At 37.0% G+C, this 16992-nt stretch overlaps 1 protein-coding gene across 2 annotated transcripts in view; it reads right to left on the bottom strand.

Annotated features, from left to right (window-relative positions):
• Nucleotides 1–16992, bottom strand: part of NCK2 (NCK adaptor protein 2) — an 84534-nt gene that overhangs the window by 4537 nt on the left and 63005 nt on the right. For both annotated transcript variants that reach the window (XM_036387817.2, XM_036387809.2), the window contains exon 4: nt 6127–6848. In XM_036387817.2, coding sequence (XP_036243710.1) covers nt 6127–6848 — 722 coding nt within the window. The remainder of the gene's footprint in view (nt 1–6126; nt 6849–16992) is intronic.

Consider the following 16992-nt stretch of genomic DNA (forward strand, 5'->3'; position numbering starts at 1 on the left):
TCTACACCAAACAAAAACCAGTAACCAAAAGGTCGTCAATTAAAACAGAAGAACTTACAAATGGGAAGTTCATAATCTGAACCAAACTTTTTTGTTTGTTTTAGGAACAGGAAACAATTTTATGGCAAAAGTTTAAACAGAAGTTGAAATAATCACTTTGCTCTCAAAAATCTTTTACTATTTTCTGACAAAGCAGTTGTTTTTAGCATGTCAAAATTATGAGTTTTCAAAGCTCCTTGTATCTTTAAAGAAACATTATTTCTAGGCCATAAAGGATGTACTAATGACATGCAGAGAGATGCTGGACTTCTGACCTACTGTCCTATGACCCAGGCACTGGCCAGGCTTCTATCTTTGTGAGCTGATCCACACAATATATTAAATACTCTTTCTGCCAGTTTAATTATAACCTTAGTGAATGAACATTTCTCACAAACTATTGTCTATTCTCCACAGCCTGGGAGCCTGAGAGTTAGATTGATACATAAGTAGAAGTCATTATCATATTTTCTGCAGCCTATGTTACAAAGTTTATTTTTTCATTATCTGATTTAATTTAAAAAATGTAAAAAGCGGAAGGGCTGATCTAACTCTTTTGAGAGTCATCATCCGGTGCAAAGAGATCGAAGAGCTCAAACAGCTGTTGCAAAAATCCTGAAACCCTTTATTGGTCTCAGAGTAGTAACTTCCATAGGACTCAAGAATGAACAGCAAAAGAAATTTGACTTGTTTTTGTTTTTATTTTGGCTCCTTTTAGCCCTAACAAATGCAAATTCATTAAAAATATTCTTTAAAAAAAATCTAAATAAACTATTGCTATGAACACTCCCATTTCAAAGTATGCTGGTTCTATGCAGTTTGAATTGGTTCCCTGCTGTCCTCCTTGGATTTCCTCCAAGTCTGTTTATTTTATTTACTGTTTAAGCTATTTTGTTCTAACTGCTGGCCAATTTTTCTCTCTTCTCCCTCTTAAATTAATTGCTACATTTGGATGTTTACACACTAACTTTTCCAGGAAAAAAAGATGCACATACACCAAATAAAAGCAGAACAGAAGTAAGCTTTAATCCCCTAAGTCTATAGAAAAGCTGATGATTCTGCAACAGAGTTACAGAGCATTGCTTTGTGGCAAGGAAACTATGAATATTTCTGCACCACCATAACTGGAAAGACCTAAACCTGAAAAACCTAACTTGACGTTAAATCAATTCTTAAATCAAAAAATTAAATATTAGGTTGAATGCACCTACAGTCCTTGTGCAGTAGTACTTTGAATTGTTTTCAATTCCTTTAACACCTGCTTATATCTAGATATGACCATGAGCTAGCTGGTGCCTACGGCATGTGGAAAACAAATGGTAGGAAGTTGTTTCTTTATTTCTTCGGTGAAGAATTGAATGCTCTTTAAAAAAACCCCACAACCAACTGAAAACTACCACGAAAACAAGTGATAAAGCGATATAAGGAAAAACAAGTGAAACACGAAAAACAGCATTCCCTCTTCACATCCTCAATTTCAGAATGAAATTATAATTTTATCATTTATAAATGGCAAAGTTGTGAAAAACAGTTCCCTCTGAAAATCTTTTACTGATCCTGTAACTTATTTAAATTTCCCCTGTCAATCAAATTCTGTTTGCCAATGTCCTTTATTCAAAAAGATATTCTCACACACTCATTCTTCAAACTATTCCAGGCCCTTTGAGCTCCCATCAGTGAGCCTGTCCTGGGGCTCCCCAACTCCTTCCATTTCCATACACAAGTTTTCCCTCACTTCTCCTCTTACTTTATCACCCAGCCAAAAAACTCAAAGTCATGGCTCAAAGATCTAAGGTCAGGCTGGAAAGAGCCATCTGGGAGAGTTAATTCCTTTTTCTACCCCTTCTGTTTCATTTGGATATAAGCAAATACCATTCTCCTCCCTATGTAATGTTCATGTTCCAAAATCAGTATTACACAGGTCACAAATATGAATTGGTTTCATTGATCTTCAACTACAGCTCTAATAAGATTTCTGTTCTTCCATTTAAAATAAGCCACTAGGATATTTCCTTACGCCTGTTTTCAAAGAAAAACCTTCTCCTCATGTCTGCTGTACTTACCAATCACTGCATGTCACAGAATGTGACCAATGTTCACTTTTTAAACAGTTGCCACATTTCATTGCTTCTATCCAACAGCTGCAGGATTAAAACCCCAGGAAAACATGGGACACTGAATGCTACAGAATTAGCACCTCAAAAAACATACAAACTCTGAACCTCTGCCTCCTCCTTCTATTGTCATTTTTGCTAGACAAAGAACAGAAAAGCTAAATATGATCTCAAAAACTGACAAATCCAGTCGCACCTACAATCCTCAGTATCATTTTAATATGCCTAAAATCATCAGTATCATCTTAAAACTATACTCTGCAACTCTGTTTAGGATGGGTTACTGTAACTTAAATGCTGTGACACTACCAGCAGAAGGTAACCAATACTTCCTAATGAATAACTGCTCCTGAAATCATCCAAAAACTTGCATAGCTCACTCACTAACATAGGCTGAGAAAAATAACACCTTCTCCGCTTCATGAGAAGACCTCATAGGACTACAAAGCACTGGTGTTTGCCTGATCACCAGTTTCACAGACACCTGCAGAGGACTGCAAGGGGCCCACAAGTTCTGACAGAAGCTCCCTTTGAAGTTTAAGGGTGTCTGCAGCAAAGGCTCTGCTCAGAAGCTGGAGGTGACACACTACTGCTTCCTGTTAGCTGCAGTACTAGTTAGCACACTTGTTTCCTGGTATGAACCTGAACAAAACAATCCTCTCCCATTCAAATTTGCTTCTGTACTCAGTGAAATCTGAGGTCTTCAAAGCATTACAATCACCCACCCAACCAAGACCACCAGTATCAGCCAAGACCTGTTTGTCTTGGGTTAGGAGCTACACAAAGAGACTAAAAGTCTGGCTGCTGAAGAGCCTGCAATCCAAAAAAAATGGCTCCACAGAGACTGCATCGGATAAATCTGCTTTTTTTTTTCATTGTTTTGTTACTTAAATGAGACAAACTGCAGGTTTCATTAACCTAGCAGCCTGCAACAGAAAGAACAACTAGCTAGCAGTATTTCTAATAAGGCATGTACCCAGTTCTTTTAGATCTCCAAAACTAAGGTGACATTACCTAGGTATAACACAGTTGGCAAAAACGTTATCAGTAGGGAACTGTGCCTGTTACATAAACTATGGGCTTAAATGGTTCAAACAAGTTTATGGTTCTAATAATAGTATTTCGTAATTAATGAAGATAATCAGCCTCCTAGCTACCTTACTGAGTTCATCTCAGGTTATTCTCCTCTATGGCAGCATCCTCTAGATCTAAGCGTTACTGAGGAAAATATTTTTGGCTAAAGAAATCTAGCTGGGAGATAAACATCTGGCAAGTTAAATCTAGAGAAATATTGTAAAATCTTGCAACTACTGACACTTGAAATGCAAAAACATGACAGTCTCATCAAGTGAATACCAAATAATACAAACCTTCATCTATCCAAGGACAGCTTTTCATAGCTCAGTAATAAGAGCAAAATTGAAATCTAAGGAAAACTTTTATGCAGACCAATTTTTGTAACTATGGTGATGGAAGGCTACAGAAAACTCTAAAACAGGTCAAAAATAAGACACAGTATTAGGAGCATGACTCACAGTTTTTTCTATGGACCTTTCTAGAAAGGAATAACCCCTGCATTCCTAGCATTAAAGGTGAGCTAACAACACAGCACAGTGGGAAGTGCTGGTCTGGTGGTCAGATGAGCAAATCAGGGAGCTGACAGCTTGGCTCTGCTCAGCCTGTTCTCTCTAATCAAGGCCATCTGCTCAGATTGTGAAGACGCTCCTGGTGACTTTAAGCCACAGCATGAACAACCTCTGTAGTCACATGTGTGAAATACAGCAACTGTCAGAATTTCATGAGTCATTGCTAAACTCTTTCTTTATTCCATACATAATAAGTTTGAAATAGATTTTTATGATCCTTTTCTCAATGCTTGCAAGTATGCCCATTCACTTATTGTGGCACTCCAGGGAAAAAACTAGCAATCCCCAGTGTTTTATAATTCACATACATACACACTATATGATGGAGTGATACATAAAGATTAGGGTAGAATAAAGTTTGAGATGTAGTAAATTATTTCTTCAAACCTAATAAAAACTAAAACCCACATGCAGTACTAATACACAGAGGTATTTACGTGTGTAACTGCAGTTTTCTCATTGCTAAAAAAAGGCTCAAATACAGGGTTTGCAAGACCAGATAAAGAGTCAAAAAGAAGGAAAAATGCTAAGTTCCTCAATTCAGTGCTTTTTTTTTTTACCTGCAGGTGTGCAAAAAACTTGCTGTGATATAAACTGAATAAATTTTCTGTTATCCCACTAAGTGTTAGATGCTAGAAATAGTTTGAAGATTGCATTCTGAATGAATCTTTTGTAAAGCAATGATTTCCAGCAATAATGCAGGCAAAAAGTTTGAAACTGCTTTGAATGCAAGGATTTAGTGTTATGATGTCACATTAAATAAAAAGGTTACTGTGTTCTTTCAAGGTAGTTTGTTTACTCCAGAGATAGAGGCAGACTCTTAAGAGCTAAAAAACCAAGCTGTAGCATAGTGGCCACTGTGGCATATCATGTCCTGAGAAATGGGTAAGCATTTTTGTATTTTAAGTAATGTATTAATTTTCAAACTCTCCTTCTGGCACTTTCTCAAGAGATGAAAGGAAAGTGACAGCTACAGTCTAAAGATAAATCGCAATGCAGCCTCTAGATCTGAAAGTGAGCTTCTACCCACTGGACTGATATGCCAAGAATCCACCACATCCAGTATACCTCTGTCTGACAGGATGTTGATAGAAAAAGAATGTTGGGAAAAAAAGGAATTACTGTAATTTAATGGTTACCGTAATCCTTCAGTGGCTTTCTACATTTTACAAGACTGTGTGTCCCACATCAGTCTTTTCTTCTGTTGACTAAACAAACATGATTCCTCTCAGCCTCTGCAAATCAGTTATGATTTCTAAATTCCTATTTTTCTTCCTATCTTCCTCTAGTTCATTTTAATTTAATCTCTAACTTTTATCCTGTTCTCCTGTGGTTTGTTTGCATTTGCCTTTGTTTAGTGATTATAATTAAGCAGAAATAGGAATTCAATGACACAGAGCTTCAAAGAAAGGGTAGTTCGATAGCTATCACGTTTTTTGCAGAGCAAATTCATCAAGGAGAGGTGCCTGAAATTTAATCAGACAATACTGTCTTCAGATAAAAATATCTGGGACTGTTACAAAGTTGTACTTTGTCAATTTTCTCAATGTTATGTATGACGTAAGATTAAAATCTGTCACCTTTTCAAAATCACAGCCGAAGGATAATTAAATTTTAGTGCTTTAACTGCAAATTCTCTGGCCTCAGCACACATGAAAGTCCTTTCAGCTGAATTTTAAATCTGAACTTTCAGAATGACATGAACCATAATCAGCATTACTCAGATCCCTCTGATGCCATCAAGGCTCAATTTACAAGGCATATGAGCTGCTGACTTGACCCTCTCTGTTGTCTATAACAACCTTAAAACTAGATATAATAATAACTTTACCTTATTACAAACTAAATTATCTAAGTAGATAAAAAATACATTAAAATGGAATTTTAACTAATAAAGAAACTATGTAATTATTAAATTAAAAGCAGAACCAAACTGACCAATGCAAAGATTTTAATTGAAAATAGCCTTAAGATCAAATCAATGACCAAATTTTCAATCACCTAGAATTATTTTATCTTGTAGTGCTTTAAATTTGAGGATTGCATGAGAAACACATGAAAAGCCACATGGAAGCCTGAAATATTTTACTTGATTGTCCACAAATTTAAAAAACCCCTGGATAATACAGTCCACACCTGTTAAATTTCAGTATAAATGTCACTGCATTTCACTGACAGACCAATTCTCACAAGGAGGGAGGGTATTGGTTGGTAATGCTGAAGCCCTGCTGGCTTCTTTAAGGGTGAAAAGACAGGGAGTCTGTTAAGTGCTGTGCTTGCTAACCCATGCATGGGGGTTACAAACCTGCGGGCTGAGCACCACTTACCGAAGATTCACTGTCTCTAACAAGGAAATCTCCTTCAACTCCCCTTTCGTTCAGGGCACATTCTGCTTGGTGCCGGGTAACGTTCCCGTAATACCACTCTCTTCCAGCAAATCGTCCGGTAGAAGATGGTCCCGTGTAGCTTATCTGAGGTGGATGGGAAGTGTTCATGGAAGGACCATCACTAATGATTACTACATAGTTTTTAGGAACAAGACCGATCTGACCTCTGGAATTTTTACATTTCCACCATTCTGGGTCATTTTCCGGCTTTTCAATGACTTCCATCGTTTCTCCTTTTTCAAAATTGAGCTCTTCATCCGTGACCGAGCTGAATGGGTACAGTGTCTGAACGATGTGGAGTACTTTGGTGCCCTGGCCGTTACTCATGGAAGCGCCTTTCCTAAGGCTGAGGAAGCTGGGTGAATCTGCAGTTGCCTCCTCAACCTCCTCTACCACATAGTTCGAAGGGAACCAGCCGATCTGTCCATTGTAGCTCCCTCTCCACCAGCCGTCGCTGCACTTCTCCATGACAATCACTCGGGACCCTTTAACGAGGGACAGCTCATCCTCCCTCTCGGCAACGTAGGCAAATTTCACGTAGGCAGGAATGTTAAGATCGTAAATCCGGTCGGCGCTGCTGCCGTTGGAAGGGTACTCTGCGTCTGTGCTGGGAGTGGGAGAGGCGTCTCTCGCACTCGTCTTTCTCTTGGTTTTTCCCAAGCCTGTTAAAGACAGAAATGTAAAGTGGTCACTTGGAATGCTTGTCCCCAGACTGCAAAAGCTGGATGTGGTGACATGCTGTACCGTCACTTCAACAACACTGCTAAATGGAGATCTCTTCTGTTACACTACATCGTCAGGAAATAGCAACACCTTTAAGAGATTCTTGTTAACATCCAGCTGATGCACCATTAGGTAAAGAGCAATTTGTGTTATAGTGATTTCTATTCTCTTCTCGGAAGGAGCAGAGTTTAAGCACACTTAAACACAGTGATTTCTTCACTGGGAGAACAGCTAATCACTGAAACTGATTCTCAGCTTCCTCTTCTCTATCTTCAAATTCCAGCCAAATGACCATGCCTTTTAATACTGGAGATGACTTCAATTTGGCTCAAACAAAAAGTGAAAGAAAACCTACAAAAATTAATGAGCACAGAAATAAAAGCTAAAGTTTCTCTGCTGTCTGTATTGCTCTCTTTGCTCTAGCAATACCCAGGCAGGCAATTCCTTCCAACTGCAACCCCCCTTCCAAAACCCACACCTCTTTCACCTACATTTCATCACACACTGTAACAACAGAAATCTGCTGGTGAGGAAGACCATTTGGATGTATTTCTCTATAATCTATAAATTCTGGTGTCCTGTCATGGCTTTAATTATAGTGTTAAATACAATGTACAGAAGAAACAACAATAACATTGAACGCATTATTTTTTTTAAATTAGAGAAACCGTACTAATGTGTGTTTAAAAACAGAAAAACTGCACAACACACTTGGTACACTTGGTGTACTTTTCAAACTTTTGCAGCAACCCCTCCTTAAGCTTATATATAAACAAAATAATAAAGTGAACAAGTAGCCCTGTCTTGTGAAATTCACTTATAGAAATTTCTGAGAAACATAAGATTATGTCACAGTATGGCACAACCAAGCAAAATGTCATGCAAGGGACAGAAAGCAAAACCTTCACAGAAATAGAAGCATTTGTACTTTTCTCCATACTCATAGAGCCTGGGTGGCAGGTGAGAGCTTTAGTTGAGACACATGCTGATTATAGAATACTTAATGGAAGGAAAATAAATAAAGGTACTTTGTTTCTTCAAATAATCTGAAATAAGGACATGCATGCTATTTCGTTTTTAGCTATTCAAGCCTATTCAATCCAGCCACTCCACTGCCAAAAATTGTGTTTTAATATATTTAGATATATATATATATGTACATGCATATACAATGGGCATCTTCAGCAAAGCTGTTTGTTCACCACAAAACTTCATGCTTATTTCACAGTTAATCTGTACAACACAGACTAACAGTGCACAGATAACCATGCAGGGATCGTTGTCTAGAAGGGTTAAAAATACATTAGTTAATATGTGGTCTTATGGTCTCAGAAGATGGCAGAAAATTCTGATGATCCTAAAGTGTTTCCTGACCTTCCCCAGCAGGGCCTTGTTTCCTGCTGTAGCCTGCTACATCCTATTGTCATTCTAACTACATCCCTCCAGCCAAGAGCCAGTGGCTGCACTTTCAGGCAAAATGAGGGAGGCAGCTTATTGTACTAGGGGAGACAATCACAGGAAAAGAGTGTACAAGCAAGTACTAATCAGAAGCTGGTCAGGCCCTGATCTCTGCCAAGACTGGAAATTTTCATCAGTTTAGAGATCATTTTTAACCAAAAAGACAAGGATGTTTCAGAACTAATGAGCATTAAATTACAGTGATATAAACAAACACAACTTAAAGGCGTTCTGTTAAGAAAAGGGGGAAATTACTTTTATAAATTCATGGAAAACAAGCAGCTTTATTTCAATAGATTCACTCTACATAAAGCCCTCCACTGAGACTAAACCTTCCAGATTAAAAACCTAGGCTTTATTCAGCTCACTAACGAAGATATACAGTCCACTTCTTGGAATTACAGCAAAAGAACTAAGGAAAAAAGCAGTAAATGGTGAGGCAGCTGGCCTACCTAGTTGAAACGCAGAGCACAGAGATAACTGTGAGAAATGGGGATGGAGAGTGGCAGGAAAATGACAAACTTAAGCAACTAGAGAAAAAACTGTTTACAAATAGGTAAAAATCCAAAATCTCTCAAAAACCCTTCTGAAATCTGATAAAGGTATCTAAACATTTAGGAAAAAGTTATCATTCAAGCACCATCCTTCATTTGGATTTGCATAGGTTCCCTCTTTTTTCACAGACCTTCCAATAGTGCATCTGACATTTCAAATATTGTTTTCTATCATGACCATTAAACATAAATCATTACAAATTTGGGAAAATAATTTAAATAATTTAAAAAAAGAACATAGTAAAGTTTCTAATTTTTATCAATAAAGATAACTGGAGTTCTTCGGTTTAAGCTTAACACTTTACGTGAACAAACTTTTTAAGGCTGACAGCATGATATTAACATTTTGCAATAGCAGCAATGTGCACCAAAGGCTTTCTAGTTGGTTTGACCAAAGGAACAAACTATGCAGAGACTCATCTGTAGTCAGGCACAGCAAAGGGCATGCACATTATCTAAGAATAATTTTTAATGTGAGATTGCAACATTCATAACTGTGTCCATGACTAAAGAGGAAACAAGTTGTTCCATGAGCAGAACATGGAAATCTGTTCCTGTTTTTCACTGTATACCTCCTGCTGAGCTATTCCTCCTCTTCCTCCCCCTCCTCCTGCAGGATTCATAGTAAGTCCCCCTACTGTATGACTGCTTTCACATCCCCAGGTCCTTCTCATATCTCTGGGTCCCCACTGCCATCTCCAAAATGCCCTCAAAGCATACTCCATCTCCCTGGTGCTGCCCTCCTCCCTACCTTTGTTGGGCTGGCCAGCCAAGCACAGTGCCTGGTGCCCCCCTGCCTCTCAGCCCTGCCTGGACTGAGCAAAGAGCTGGGGTTGCTCTGGCTTCTCCTCCAGTGAGGGACATCAGCAATGACTCTCCCAGGCACAGACTTGGAGAAAACTAGTTAGTTTATCTCTGCCAGTCTGTCAAGTTTGCCTAAAATTGGCTGAGTTATCAAGGATGGACAGATGGACGGACTATGACAGCTGACTGTGACAGCATGACTAGTGTAAGCTTCATTTCCTTAGGAAAGTCTAAAAATACAGTTTAGTGGGATGGCTCATTACAGCTAAGCAAGAATAAAGTCAGGTCAGTTATAAACTTTGTATATGCACTTATAACAAAAACCATAATCCATTAAAAAAAGAAAAGTACAATCTACATAAGTCATCTATAGAAGAGTAAACACTACCATTCTACTAACAGAATCTCCTACTATTTGTAAGGGGATCCTTATTCTTATGTCTGAATGGAATGAAACACATTTAAAGGATTTCATGGAAAACAAAACATTGAAGCACTTTGGGAATCACATGTAGAAACGTTGAATATACTTGCAATTGCAGTCATAGTTTCGGTGTGTTTTATTGTCTTTGTTCTAATGAAAACCTATCTACTGATCTATCTACCTATCTGCTACACCTGTGCTTTTCCTATTCTGACTCAGTGGGTACAGTTCATCTGTAACCTGTGGAAGCCACAATCCTTTGTAACACAAACAGTTGTCATAAGGAGTAGAGTAATCTAAAGCAAGAGGTTAGCTTTCAAGTGAAAGGAAAAGTGGGGAAGGAAAAGAAGCATTGCAAAGCAGCAGAAAGCCTGTTTTGCTACTGCAATTTGTAGGAAGCAACACTATTCACAATCTACAATAATCCACAGTAAATTACTTCACTTTCACTCTTATAAATACATTTCCAAGTGATGTGAGCTGGTATAATTCTTAGGATATACTACTGAGACAAAAAAAGAGAATCAACTTGTTAGCAATATTTCTGGAGAAGGGACCCACTGCAAATCCTCCTTCTCTCTGCAGTGAAAGAAATCCTCTGGCCCCATGGTTAATCCTAGGGAAACTCAGAAACGTGCCTGTTGCATCACTACATGCTGTCTTCCTTTCCTAGCTCAGCTGTGGCCCTAAAGAATAACTTGTTTTTTGAGTAGCAGGCTGAAGACCAGTTTCCTATGAATTTGCTTCCTGTCACTTAAGTTGCCATTGTGCAAGCACCCCTTCATTACCAGCTTGTCCCTGAGACAGTCTTTCCATTGTACCTATAAGGTCCTCGAGCCTGCACCTCTAATTCCCTCTCCCCACAGCATTTCCAGCCTTCCTACCTCATCCTCCTTAGACTTCCCTAGGAAATGTCTTGAGCTCCCCCAAGCCCCATAGCACAAAGTGGTGGAATTTGCCTGTGGTCCATCTCCCCTTGCCTGATGCTGGGCAGTGCCAGTTCCCCTACCCCTACGTGTGTCTCCTGCCATGCTGGCCACACTCCTGGGCCAAAGCTTGGCTGCCTGTCAGCACAGATGCCCCAGCTGCCCAGGTGCTCCTGCTAAAAACAAAAGGGTTTCTCTCTCCACCTGCCTTCAGTGATGGCACTGAAACTAGGCTGCAGAGCTACAACCTCTCAGAAAATTGGTTCATAGGATAAACAAGTTTAATTATATTTAAAACATGATCTAAAATCATACCTTATCAAACACATACATAACACTTGCATAGAAAGGGATTCTTGCCACTAGTATAGGTTTGTATTCCATTTGCTAATCATGATTTAATATTCCACACTACCTTTACTAGGAAAAGCCTATTTACAAAATAGACAACTTCCTAATTTTACAAAGATTTATTTGACAAGTCTTTCCACGTTCCTGCAAGCTGGTATCCTTGTCTGAGACTGATGAACGACCACATATTGTATTTTAACTGCATTTGATCATCCCCAGAGATGAAAGAACATCTCCACAGGCTTATCCATACTCAGGGTTATTAACTTCTGCTTAAGAATAACATGAACCAAACATTAAAGGTATTTGCAGTCAAATTCTCTAGGATCCCCTTCCCATGACTGCTCACTAAATTTGTAAAATCTTGTATGTAGCTTAACTTTAGACAAAACACAGATGCATTTCTTTTTTGAAGGAATTTTAAGCTGATTTTATACCTGACTTCTTCTAAAGTTGATTTGCTATTACTGTCTTTCGATTTGATATTGTTGCCTTTTCTATTTTTCCCTCTTCTGTACACAAAAAACATTATTCAGTACCAAATGACAATTTCTGAGAAACTGATCTGAGAAATTGTCTCTGATTTTAATACGTAATTTTAATATACAAATGATGAGCAAAGATATTTTTTGCAGCTCACCTGCATATCAAATCAAAATCACAGAATAAAAAAAGCCAAAAACCCTTTCAGAAAAACATTGCAATATGACAAAAATACTGCTTTGAGAAATTGGGAGATACCAAATTTCCAAAGCAGAATTCCTCAATTCAGAACTCAGTGAAAAAGACCAAATACTACTAAATACAATGGATACAACTCCTTAAGAGTCCTCCAATAGTTTAATATTCAATTATCAAGAATAATTAAGGAAGGACACTCTCCTCCAAAAGTGACCTTTAAAGTATAGAATACACTGAAAAATCAACAAAAGTGTCTCAATACAACTGAGTTTTGAAAACTACTTCCTCTTTAAGAGTTCTATTAAATGGTGTTCTTCAAATATCCTCTATCAATATTGGAGAAGCCAGTTTTAAGTCTACATATGCAGCTGGAAATATAAAAATGGAGGCTGCTGAGTAAAGCTGTTAGTTCTCCCCATGGCAATTAGAGAGACAACTATTTGTGCATTTTCATCTATTGCCGTATTTACATATCTTAATAGATTTTTTATCATAACAAGTTGAAGCTAATTTTTCTATAATGTATTCTACCCTTCATGTTTGAAATTAGTTTTTGATCAGTTATATATTACTACAAAGCTGTAAGTTGGCAAAAAGTAACTTGAGCAAGAAAAGAGTCAAAGAGATCGCTTGAATTAATAGTGCATCAAATCAATAGCTTGAATTAATAGTGCATCAAATAGTGCATCAAACAGGTACTCTCTTTCACAGTCTATTTACAAACACAACAAGATTTTCTCTCAAAAAATTAAAATGTGCTGTATCATCTAACAAAACCACAGAAACTGATACTAGAGCTGAAAAGGACACGTGTACATGCACAACTCTCACACAGGCTGTCAAAGCATGGGCTTTAAACTTCATATGAATATTTGAAAATTAATTTATGGGAAAATAATTAAAAAAAAATCTTTCATGGGAAATATTAATTAACTAGTAACTCAGTTTTTAAAATATTACTGACCATTACTATCTGAATTAAAAAAAAACCAAAAAACAAAACAAAACCAACAACAAAAAAGCAAATGCAACAAACCCCCCCAAAACAACAAGGCAATTACTTGTAAAGTATTCTTCATACTAATTTTAATGCACTTTAACTTAGCCACCTTCACTCTAGAGTAAAATGCTTTTAACAGTACCACTTGCTTTACAGCTATAAAACACCCCCAAAGAATCCCAATTGATATTTGAATTATAGAAGCCAGACAAAGAACACAAGCACAGTACAATTTTAATGGAAATATTTTCATTCTAACCATTTTTTAATAGCAATGGGTTTTGTTATTTATAATCAAACTGAAACAAAGCACCTCAGAGTGCTGAAAAATTTAACCTTATTATAATATTTGAAAACAACAACTTCTATTAAAGAGCTGAAAGATTCAAGATAAACAAGTTTGAGGCTGATAAATTTGAGGAAGTCAAACAAACGAACTAGGAGAACTCCCAGTATAAATACTCAGAGCAAAAAAAAAACCCAAACATTTAACATAATTGCTGCTAATTTCAGAGTTCTATAAAAAGTTAAGAAATAAATTTCAGCTGTAATTGATATATGTTTTAGTTCCCCTAAACATTAAATCACATTTTACAAAACAGCTCTCCTTATTTTAAAAATCTTCAAAGGCAAGGCAACCAGAAATTTTCATTCAATTTCCTAATCTAGTGTTTTCTGTCAGACTTAACAGAAACAAGCAAATTTCTCAAAATTAATTTTTAATTTAGAAGTAATATTTCTCCAACATTTTTAGGCATTTTTTAAGATAACTAAAACTATTTTTCTTGTGTATTCTAACAAAATTGAAATTCCATCTGACTTCACACAGATGCAGTTAAAACAATGATCCTTTCTTGTTTAACAAATAAGTTATTCATCTCTGAATATCACAGCAATGAATTATATTGCATATTAATGCATACATTTAATAGGAGTGCAAAGTGTACAGTGTCTGTTTTGAAATAAACTAAAAATTGCATTAAGAAAGAAGCAATTAACTTTTCAGGAAATTCTTCAGGAAAAAACCCACCACAATGCAATGTAAATTCAGTAATTCATCCACTCAATACAGAGCTAAACACAACTTTTTGTCAACTGGAATATTTAAATCAGACATTCATGTAGTTTTGTTATTTATTATTACTTTTATAATTTCAAATTAACTAGTCTTTGCTTCTTTATTACTAAGGAATTCAGCAGACCAAAGTTTCTTCTGTTACACAGAAAGAAAAACCAAACATTTCTGCACATTTTCAGACTGCAACCTCCTACTTCTTCTTCTCCCCCTCCACCTACACGTCCAGTTTCCAAGAAAATGTTCTAAGGCTAAGATCCATATGGGATAGTCAGTGTTTTAGAAGCAACATATCCATCAACAGCGCTCTTTAAAGGACACTGCTATAAATTCCAGAAACCTTCAACTGCATTTGTAATACAGAAATAAAGCTTTACAGCTCAATTAATGACTTTCTGTATCTTCTCTAAGAAGCTCAATATTGAAAAAAAGCCACACTAGAACAAATCAGAAAATGGAAACTCTTCTCTAAATGTCAAAGTGAAACTCTGACATTTCAACAACCAGGCTGCTTTATCACTGCTTTTCAAATACACAAAAAAGTTTTCCATGCATTAAACACTACTCAGTCAGGAGGCTTCTGCAAAGAAATCAACTCAACTATTTTGAGAACAACTACTGCATTAATTCCTTTAATTTACACTGTGCTACACATGCCTATTTGTGATTAGGAAAGGTACACTCAAATTCCAGTATCAGGTATTGAGTTTTCTGTACCCAAAGCATCTTAGAGCAAAAGGTTAAAATTATAAAGATGTAATATAGGGACATATGTGAACAGAGACAAATGCACAATCTGCAGGCTTCCATAAACTGCCTCATGTATGTTCTTACCCCAGTGGCAAAGTGAAGTGGAAGACTCATTAGGCAAATTTAAATGGTATTAGGATTTAAAATCCTCTATATAACAGGAAAACAGCAGTCTTGGTCTCAAATAGAAGGCATATAAAATGAATGGGGTTTCTCAAGACCTACCAATTTCCCTCTAAAGCTTGCTTGCTTTAAATAGGCAGTCTCCACTTTAAGCACAAATATAAATATTTCCACCTAATTTTTAATCTTATAAATTATGCTATCTTGACTTTGAAAGATGTCCTGATAAGAGAATATAACCAGAAATGCCTTAAATCTAAGGCAGCCCTATAATCCTAAGAACATATCTATGAAGTGTTTGGAGAAGGCACAGTAGGCATGCAGGACTTCCCATTGCTTTCTGTTCCCTTGATGTAGAGGAGAAAAGCTACACTGTTTTGCCTCTCCTTCACAAACACTAACAGAGGATTATTGACAAAAGAAATCACTAATATGCATGAGATGCTCCAAATTGTCTACCTCAATGCATACTCCTGTCCCTCACGAAGTATATCACAGCTTGTGTTCCCTCTCCCCTTCCAGCACTTGGTGGAAAGATTATTTATATTTAGCTATCTCACATTTATATGAAGTGAAAGAGGTGCACATGACAGCTCAGGATACAAATTTGACTTCTAAACCACTAATCTACTCAATTAAAAAGAAATTGGGGAAAGAAGTACAGCAAGGTACAAATTAGACTATCCTGAATGCAAGATGACAACCCTCCAATTTAAAGACCCTTCCAAATAACCAAGATGGAATTATTCTATTTTAGATACACATAACTATAGTTCTAACTTAGTCATTCCACCTCCTGTACGCTCAAATTTACTCTCAATTCTGTATCTGAAAAGCAAAGATGTAACAGATGTTATAGATCGAGGCTGAAGTTTGGATCATCAAGCATAAACCTGAACAGAGAAACTACAAAGCAGCAATTATACAGCCTCTCAACTCAAAGAAATGCTTTAGAAGACAATGATCCAAATACTGACTAAAGGGCAGTATCTCAGCACCAAAAAGCCCAAGACAGTCCCTCCTAAAAGTACAGCAGTCACCTACCCTTTGAGTTTACAATGTTTTACTCCAGCTGACACATACCAACACCAAGCAGGATGTAAAGCCTTACTAATTCTACCATAAGGCCAGAATGCCCATGTTTTACTATACTAACGTTTCCCAACATTAAATAAGTGTTACAAGAAAATACAAGATGTTTATCACATTTTCTCTTTAGAAATCTCAAAATTCCTCAGAAGCCTGTCATTGATACTGCAGTTTTCTTGCAAACTCCTTTTAGGAAGGGGAAAGCAAACTGAATATAATCTTTTCTGTACTAACTTCCTCTCTGAATTTCAATGCACATAGCTTCGTTAATCAAGGGCTCTGAGGTTATTTGCAATTACATACACAAAATCAGGCCTCTCCATCTCTGAAGGGGAAGTAACAGGATGAAATGGCTCATTTAAGAAAACAGCCCATCTCCTCTGAGGTTTAGTCCTCACAGCCAAAACACAAAAGCCCAGGACTCACACATAAGCCAGAACAATTTATTCTGTACAATCAAACTCAGTAGCTATAGCGTAATAATTAAGTAATACATTTATCTCCTGTTCTGGAGAACAATTTCCTGAATGAACAATTGAAAAAATATCTTACAGGTTGGTTAGGAAACCAGTAGAGCCCATATACAAGAAGAATGACCATTCCTCCACATCAAAATACATTTTTCCTTTCTGTTTTCTTTCAATTTCCATGTCCTTTAATTTACAAAATTCTAAAGACTTCAAGCAGGCATTATGGCAACGCCTGCATACAATTTAGACAGTCTACAGCCTAATTCCTAAATCAATTTCTAGTGCAAAATACAGCTACAAATAGTCATCTATTAGAAAGAGCAACCTTAAATGTCCACCTGTCCAAGCTGACCATTCATTAAGAGAGGTGTCTGTCCA

This window comes from Molothrus ater, chromosome 2, assembly GCF_012460135.2.
Source record: "Molothrus ater isolate BHLD 08-10-18 breed brown headed cowbird chromosome 2, BPBGC_Mater_1.1, whole genome shotgun sequence".
Lineage (NCBI taxonomy): Eukaryota > Metazoa > Chordata > Aves > Passeriformes > Icteridae > Molothrus > Molothrus ater.